The sequence below is a fragment of the Aulonocara stuartgranti genome, assembly GCF_965226115.1.
Source record: "Aulonocara stuartgranti genome assembly, chromosome: 1".
NCBI lineage: Eukaryota > Metazoa > Chordata > Actinopteri > Cichliformes > Cichlidae > Aulonocara > Aulonocara stuartgranti.
The window spans coordinates 32,900,803-32,910,112 of NC_138939.1; the positions used below are offsets into that span (position 1 = coordinate 32,900,803).

The following is a 9,310-nucleotide window of genomic DNA, read 5'->3' on the forward strand; positions in this document are numbered from 1 at the left end:
GTATATGAGAACAAGACAATCCCTTGAAATCCTCGTGCGCAGAGCTCCAAGTTGTGAATGAAAAATGGCAGGCACCAAAACCAAGCTTCTGTCACTACGTGCATACTGGCATAAAGATGATGGAGAGAAGAACAAAGCCAGTACCCCCCATTCACACATTATTTAGCCTGGCGTGTTATGAATCTGTTACAAATCCTTTCATAGTGTGCTCAAGAAGAATAGCCTCACGTGATAATGTGCGGAAAGGCTATCGCTCTGCAGCAGCTGTACAGCTTCAGTGTGGGAGTGAGTCCCCTATGACAAGGCTTCCACAAGCTGAGTTCATTGACATGGACGCTAAGGGGACAGCCATGGAATCAGAGCTGTATAGCTGCTGCTTCCCTCGCCTCCCTGTGCACAGATTTAAGCACATGCAGGGGGCTTTCATCTATAAGATTGAGACAATACAAGAAAAGCTTTACAGAGCATCCAATAAAGGGCAAATAAATGTGACCACAAACATGCACAGAGAGAGACGAAATCAAAGACCTGCTGGAGCAAATGATTGCTTCAGATGGTAAATAGTTGTAACCATTAGGGAAGATGAGTGTTTTTGCCAACATAAATAAATACAAAGTATGTAAATTTCTTGTTTTATTCTAAAGGATAAAACAGGATCAAATGCAAAGTTTCTGCACAAACTATTTTGTATATACTAACATATGGAATTCATATTCCCATGCATTTTTTGATAATATAATATACTAACCTACTACCATATCATGGGATTTCATTTCAATACAGTCTGTTTACGTTAATTAGAAATATATATTAAGTTTTTCTGTATTTAAATTTTCATTTTTGTTTTTTTTATTATAGTAAAGGATTCAGAGCTTTCTCATGTAAATGCAATTGATGGAGCTATGTTAAGCTAAACCGTTTATAGGTTTTATTTTTCAAATGTGGTTGTTTCATTTTTGATGAATTAAATGCACACACTTTACTGAATCTGTTCACTGGATAATTAAATTAAAAATATATACGTATATTACCACAAATACCTGAAAAATCAGAAGTCATAAAAGTTGGAGATTTGTAATGTGTGTAATTCTCACTGTAGTTTAAAATAAAAAATGAAAATGTTGCTTTGACACGGCCTAACCTCATCAGAAAAAGAAGACGCACATTGTTAGATTGCTTGATTAAAGTTTTGTTTGTGTGTGTGTGTGTGTGTGTGTGTGTGTGTGTGTGTGTGTCCCTTATTAACATAATTACAGTGAATTAATATATTTTAACCTAAATTCTGATTTCCAGTAGTGGTCCAACACAGCGGAAGTCCCGTGTTTAACTTGTGCCACTGTCACATCTTCTTCCATTCAAAGTGGACAAAAACTTATATCTGTCATTTCAGGAGTCGCTGTTAATCAACCTTTTGTGCAGTTTATGAATGAAGGCATTTTTTTTTCATCTTTTTCACATCTATGTAAAAATTTAATTTGGAAGATATCTGCAGTGACAGCTCATTAACATCTAAGGTCTCCAGCATCTCAGGGTAAATCTTTGTGTCTCTGGCACAATGCCACTTTAGATATTTTAATTACCTCAGTGTCATCTTTCAGCAAAATGTGAAACCAATTCCCCTCGAGCCATGATCCCAATAGTGTGTTTACTAGAACCATAAATAAAATATAGTTTTATTACTTAAAGATGGTCCCCTCATGATGTAGTCCAGCCTTGTCTGCCGTGTTGCCATTACTGGATCACAATTGCTGGACTTGTGTTCCACGTTTATGTGCATGTGTTTGATTTTATTTTGAAAAGGAAAATATAAAATAGATATTTTATTTCTGTTCTGTTCATGCTTAGATGATATTTAGATGCTTAGATCCTGGCGATCGTGGCTCAAGAGTTGGGAGTTTGCCTTGTAATCGGAAGGTTGCCGGTTCGAGCCCCGGCTTGGACGGTCTCAGTCGTTGTGTCCTTGGGCAAGACACTTCACCCGTTGCCTACTGGTGGTGGTCAGAGGGCCCGGTGGCGCCAATGTCCGGCAGCCTCGCCTCTGTCAGTGCGCCCCAGGGTGGCTGTGGCTACAATGTAGCTTGCCATCACCAGTGTGTGAATGGGTGGATGACTGGATATGTAAAGCGCTTTGGGGTCCTTAGGGACTAGTAAAGCGCTATATAAATACAGGCCATTTACCATAGATCCAAGCAACTGATAATGAATATTTTATAATTGTTATGCAAAAATCTCAAGACTGTTTAAAGACTGTGTGTTTAACAGAAATGTTCATGTAAAGGTCAACCCCTAATTGAAGACTGGTCCATGTAATGTGTGAATGTGACCATAACACTGATATTCTACATTATCCCTGTGATGACCTGGCAATGGCATCTCACCTAATGCTGGTTTAGGCTCCATCCCTCACTGACCCACTTTGAGGTAACATGAAGTTAAAAAAAACAAACAAAAACAAAACAGCTTCTAATATTACCAAGATTTATGACATTAAATTCTCATTCAAGTCAAATTGTACATAAAGACAGTCTACACTATTAACACACACAGTCTTTTTTGTAAAAGCCAAATAACTGGTCACTGTGCAGACTGGAAAAACCCAAAGTAAACTTGTGAATTTGGACATTTCACAACAACAGTAGCAGTGAAATTATCCAGTGGATGTTCCCTGTAGGTGCTTATAAAACTTGGTCAGTAATGGGGAGGAATACTTTGTCCCAGACATAGTGTTGAACATTCAGGCAGCAAACTTTCAAAAAGTGCCCTCATTTTTAATTGGGTGGCAGTAGCCTCCTTCCTGAAGTCCTTTCATTAACAATATTCACTTTTTTTTTCATTATTATTTTCAATGTTTCTTTCACAGTTTTTCAGATCTGCTTCCTTTTAACACCCACTGTGCTCTTTTTAAACTCATATCATGTTCATTATCACCACACCCAGTTCTTTATCAAGTGGAATGCAGATACCCTGGAGACAGAGCTTTGCAAAATCACAGAGCCCCAGGCAGTAACGCTGATGTGACAAGTTTATGTCAAAGGCAAACTTCTTTTTTCATAAATAATTTTAGCCAGAATTTGACATGTAGAATAGAATAGAATAGAATAGAATAGAATAGAAAAGCCCTTTATTGTCATTGTACATGTGTAGCAAAATTGTGGGTGCTGCACACCAACTGTGCTGGAATAAAATATTAAGGTGGCAGGAATAAATAGCAAACAAGAGAAATGCATACAAACAAGAGGGATATATGAAAACGTAAGAGAAAGGCACACATTATAAGTGCTTGGAAGCAGTGGAAAGAAAAGGTTTGGTCTGAATAGTCCATATGAGTGATAGGAGTTACTCAGACCATGGCTCAGACTGGTGAGGTGGGTTGGCACTGGTGGGGTGTGGGGGAATAGTATTTGTTAACAGTCCGAATGGCCCAGGGGAAGAAGCTGTTAGTGAGTCTGAAGGTGTTGGACCTGATTGAGCCGAGGCACCGACCAGAGGGCAGCGGGTCAAACAGGTGGTGGGTGGGGTGCAAGGGGTCACCTATTATGGCCCTGGATTTCCTGAAACAGGAGGATCTGGCGATAGCCTCCAGGGGTGGCAGAGGGCACCCAATGATTTGGGGGGCGATGTTAATTACCCTTTCTGTAGCCTTCCTGTTCTCAGTAGTGGCCCCTGTGTACCAATCACCCAGGCAGTAGAGCATGCTCTCCACTGAGTAGAAGGCCAGCAGCAGCTTCTGGTCCACGTTATTCTTCCTCAGGACAGCTGCTTCTTTACCAGGGGATTGGTGTTGTAAGTCCAAGTGGGATCATCAGAAATGTGGGTGCCCAGAAACCTGAAGGTGAAAAGAGATTCCACCTGTTTTCCATTTATAAAGAGAGAAGAGCGGACCTGTCTTTGCCTCCTGGAGTACATGATGAGTTTGTTTGTTTTAAGGATGTTCAGCTTGTTATTTTCTGAGCACCAGCAGGAAAAGTTCTCAGCTCAACAAAGCTCAACAAAATAACAATAAGTGAACTAAACAAACCTGAGGAGTTCCATAAAGCTCAAGAACAAAAGACAAGGTTCAAATATGTAATTCCATGCTAATCAAATATTTGCATTTATTAGACCCTGAAAATGGAATAAATCCATGAAGATCCTCAGACACAATGCCTGTTTTTCAGCAGCTTTATTGACAAAGGTTATGTTTAGAAATATTTACACACATACAAAAGTTCTCTCACTTTGGAACATTTTAACAGTGTTGCACATTTAATTCTGCAGCTCCAGGACAATAGTAATCTTTTTTTCTTTCCTTTAACTTTCTCTGTCGGAAATAAGTAAACATCATACAGTGTATGGTGTCATGTACCCTTTTTTACTTTTATTTAGGTGAAATCAAATATAGCAAGTAAAAACATATGAAAATAGTCTATAAATAAAGATAAGATCATGAAACTTTAAAATAATGTCAACTTATTCTTTCTATTTTCCCCCCCTTTTTCTTAAAAAAAGCTATTATAAACAAACTAAAAACACATCAATTACATAGAAAAATAGTAAAAGATAATAAGCCCCATTCAGGCACACACACATTGGAAACCTTGCACCCTTTATGTGTGTCTGAACACAAAACAATCAAAAGGCACAGAGTATGTTTTGTACATATTATTGCCTATGACATTCTGTGCTACGACCCAGCAGAGGACTTGGCTTAGTTAGCTGTTTAACAACATGCTAGCAGTCACAAAAACCTAAATAAAGTTTTCAAAACATTCCTAATATTCAGCCAGTATGTTTCCAATAGTTTAAGAACATAAATACTCATTTCATTCCTGAAATAGGGGATAATTTATTAAAGTTGCACCAACACCATGATGCTCTTTCAGCAGCTGCTTTGAGAATGAGGCATCTTGGCCAGAGCTCCCCCTTCTGGCAGCTGCAGGCATAACAAGTCAATCACACGCATCATTTTTTTCAGAAAAGCTTTGATAGGTAGTATTTCTTTATTTGGTAATAAAGTGATTCGCCCTTTTAATTGGTTTAACATTGTTTGCATTACACCAGTTTACAAAAAATCGACTGAATTCCAACACCACAGTTTCATTGTGTACCTAACTCTGACTCATGATGAATATCATGATAAAACCAGTCTATTACATATATAATTTAAATGACATGGCTGATAGAATCATAATGAACTTGCTACCAATTTGGCGGCGTGAAAGGCGATTGTGTGTGTTGCGTCTATAAGGTTGGGTGTGTGCATGTGTGTGTTAGGGAGAGAGAGAGAGAGCGAAAGAGAGAGGCAGGTGGAAAGGGGAGGGGTTTGGGGTGGTCCAGACAGTCGGTCCTTGTGTACCTCACACACTCAGCCTCTGCGCATCATTTAAGGAGAGCCCGGTTGTCTTCACCGCCTGGCTTCTTAGAAACACCACAGCCGCCTTAGCGTTAATCCAGCACTTTTCCCTCCCAGTTTGTTCTTGTTTATCTGAAGCCAGTCGTTCAACTTAAAAGCGACGCTCCAGCGTTGGATGGAATATACGCTTGTGAGTGGCGCATTTATGCTCCCCTGACCGAGAAGAAGCGCACAGTGGAAAACGTTTTGAGGACTAATGGAAACCAGTCGGGATCCATTGGCACACAGAACATCATGAGAATACTACAACTACCAACAAGGTATAAGGAAACAAGTGTGAACGCACTCCATAATATTACTTTATCTCGCTAAAATCTGAACATTAACACGACATTTCTTTTACACCTATGGTTATTTTTGAACACTTGGGGCTGGGTGGGATGGCTGTTTTGTTCTATATTGTCCTTATCGCGCAGCGTTGGTAAGGATGTCTGCATCGCAGAAAATCTCAGTAAGCCAAACCTGTTCCCGCTGCAGTGTACTGGGCCCTTTTTTAAAATTTAAAATGTCTATGAAAAGAAAGCGCCGGTGCTCTCTGCAAGCATGAGTCGTGTCATGTTGAAATCGGTGGTCAGAGAAAGCAGTTTTTTACAGTTAAGAGTATAACAGTAAGCTGTCATTATTTCCAGCCCCTGCACACAAGCAGAGAGCTCTAGTGTGTCAGTGCATTGGAATAACATACGTCTTATTTTTCATTTAATGGGGGGGGGGGGGGGGGGGTGATTTTAATTCGACTTGCTATTTTAATGTCTTTCCTCCACATCCTGCTTCTGAGGCAAGACTCTCATGCATGCATGGCTTCTGAAGTGGTGATGGTTAGTCTTTATTTCTGTTTAAGTTCCCCATGCCAATGCACAAGTCCATCACAATGTATCTTAAAAGGTAAAACCTTAATGTGACAGATTCTTATTAATACATTCAGTATTACTTTCAGTTCTATCACCAGTTCCCCTTGACATGACATTGGCAGTAAATCTTGAAAGTATTGTTATGTCTGTGCTGGCTATATAAGACTGTTTTGTCTTTTCCAACAAGGGCAATGCTTAGATTCTCCAATCAGACCAAACAAGGTCCGGGAATTAGATGCAGATATGATAGAACAGACACAGAGATTAGGGAGGATGCATGGGAAGTGCTGCAGTACTTGGTGAAGTGAGTTGTGTGCCTTATTATAAGACTATAACTTTTATAAACCAATAACAACAAATACACAACTCGAACAAGCTGTTTTTTTAATGCTATTTAAACAAAGAGAAGATCATCATATATAAATACTGTAGTCTGGGCTTTCAGACTGCTTTGTGTGTTTTGGGAACAGATAGAACTGGAATGAAAATAATGAGTTCAGACCTTTTAAAAAAAACTTTTTCATTTTCAAAAATTAAACTGCAGCAAGAAAGAGGAGGCAAACGGAAGGATTAGGAATGAGTCATCGTTGGGTCAAATAAGCACATCGCAAGCAGTATTTTCTTTGTGGTTCTAGGACCAAAAGGTTACAGTTTCCTTAATTATGCTACATATGCAAAAAGAAAAAGGGTTGGATTATATTTGATAATTCATGTTGAAGCTCTAAACAACAGCCCTAAAAGAAATTCTGTCTGAGCCATAATCATAAGATTTAATAGCGAAATCAACTGGAGTGCAGGTTGTACTGCTGTTAATAGTGATATTCAAATTAGATTTCATTGTAATATACTTCATTACATTACCATCTTATACATCTATAGACAGCACGCTGTAAATCTGTATGTTTAAGTGATCTGCCATGTAGTATTGTGTTTGATTAAAAAGGAGACAGATGAACATCAGAGGGCTTTTGCACATTTACAATGCCATACAGAAAATCCTTTCTAGAATAAAAAGATTCTTTGTTCACAGGGAGGACCTGGCATGGACCGCTGTGTCTAAATGAAGTGGTTCAGCCATGCAATGTTCCTGGAAGGCAGTGATTCTGCTGGCCTTGGCCTCCATTGCCATCCAGTACACGGCCATCCGAACACTCACCTCCAAGCCTTTTCAGCTGTGCCCGTTGCCCAGCCCCCAAAACTGTGGCCTGGGGGGCCAGGAGACCGAACCTCCCTTTGAGCGGGGGACAGCAGGTGGTGGAGGCTGTGATGACTACCCTTACTTTTCCATCAATGCCACACGAAAAACGCACATATTGGTCCTGGCCACCACGCGTAGCGGATCCTCCTTCGTTGGCCAGCTGCTCAACCAGCACCAAGAGGTTTTCTATCTGTTTGAACCTCTTTATCACGTTCAGACCACGCTGATTCCACGTCTATCACATAGCCGCAATGCTGCCGATCGCCGTGTGATGTTGGGGGCCAGTCGAGACCTTCTGCGTAGCCTGTACGGTTGTGACCTGTATTTCTTAGAGAGCTATATCAAGCCAACACCTACGAACCACACCACAGACAAACTGTTCCGTCGTGGTGCCAGCCGCGCATTGTGCCAGCAACCTGTATGTGATGCCTTTGGGCCTGCTGATGTTAATGTGGAGGAAGGGGACTGTGTTAAGAAATGTGCAACCCTCAATATGACCTTAGCCACAGAGGCCTGCCGCGAGAAGCGGCATGTCGCAATCAAAATTGTTCGAGTGCCGGAGATTGGAGATCTGCGTGCTTTGGTTGAAGATCCACGTCTGAATATCAAAGTGATTCAGCTCGTCAGAGACCCACGCGGTATCCTGTCATCACGGATTGAGACATTTAGGGATACATATCGTCTGTGGCGTATTTGGCGGGCCACAGGGAGAAGGCCCTATAATCTTGACTTGAGTCAGCTCACGGTTGTCTGTCAAGACTTTCTCAGCTCTGTTTCAACTGGTCTCACCCATCCTTACTGGCTGAAAGGGAAATACATGTTGGTTCGATATGAGGATTTAGCGAAAAATCCTCTTCTTAAGACAAAGGAGATCTATGACTTTCTGGGGCTGCCTATGGATAAAAATGTGGAAGACTGGATACATGCAAACACTCGGGGCAGCAATGAGCCTTCAGCAAAACACAAGTTTGGTACGGTGAGGGACTCAGCAGCTAATGCAGAGAGCTGGCGCTTAAAACTATCTTTTGATATGGTGGAATACACACAGACTGTGTGTCAAAAAGTACTTCACCAGCTTGGATACAAAGCTGTGAAATCAGTGGAGGAACTGAAAAATATGTCCCTCTCACTGGTACAGGACAAAACTTTTGTACCATTTTTGTAACAAAGATAGTTCTCTAATGACTATTTTTGATATATTTATAATTGTTGCCTTATAAGGTCCTTTGTTTGTTTGATTTCTGTATTTTTGTTTCCTCAAATTTGCACTAAACTTTAAAGATTTTGAATGCACCAAGGGAATTATGGATGACTCCCCAATGTTACAAACAGCACATTTTAAATACAAAGTAATCAAACAGGCTAGTTTACAAATGTCCCATGATTTAGTTTTGTCCATCAGTAGAATCCAGACGGTACCGTCTTCATCAGCTGTCTGTATGCAAGTTGATGTTGTTTTGAGAAAAGTAAGATGTTCTTTGGCAAAAAAAGAGAGCAAGAGACATTTTTTTAGCCCTGTGATGGCAAAAGATTGACTGTACAAATCCTACTGTGCAATAAATGGTGAATGTCGCAGTCAACCTTTACCACTATGGCATTTCTATCCATGAGGGAAGAGAAGAGATACTTCTGACAGATGCCACGCTTTCAAAGGATAATTGCAGACAATTAATAGGCTCTCAAGTTAAAGGGACCAGAATCCCATTGGAGGTCACGAGCGTTTCATCAGAGGATTTACAACCATCTGCGATACACAAACACACACAAATAAAAGGTAATGCTGAAATCTTCATTACTGTAAGAGAATATGTGCTAATTCTCAAGAACATTAAAAAAACGCAGACTCTATGTAGAGACTGGAGCATTCTTATG

General features: G+C 40.3%; 1 protein-coding gene across 1 annotated transcript; it reads left to right on the forward strand.

Annotated features, from left to right (window-relative positions):
• Positions 1-5,261: 5,261 nt before the first annotated feature.
• chst1 (carbohydrate (keratan sulfate Gal-6) sulfotransferase 1) lies at positions 5,262-8,798 on the forward strand. Its single transcript, XM_082538916.1, has 2 exons — positions 5,262-5,652; positions 7,271-8,798. Exon 2 carries the CDS (start codon positions 7,317-7,319, stop codon positions 8,601-8,603), a length of 1,287 nt encoding a protein of 428 aa, XP_082395042.1. The 5' UTR covers positions 5,262-5,652; positions 7,271-7,316; the 3' UTR covers positions 8,604-8,798.
• The last annotated feature ends 512 nt before the right edge of the window (positions 8,799-9,310 follow it).

Coding starts and splice junctions, on each gene's coding strand:
- chst1 (XM_082538916.1), top strand. CDS start 7,317: ATGCAATGTTCCTGGAAGGCAGTGATTCTGCTGGCCTTGGCCTCCATT.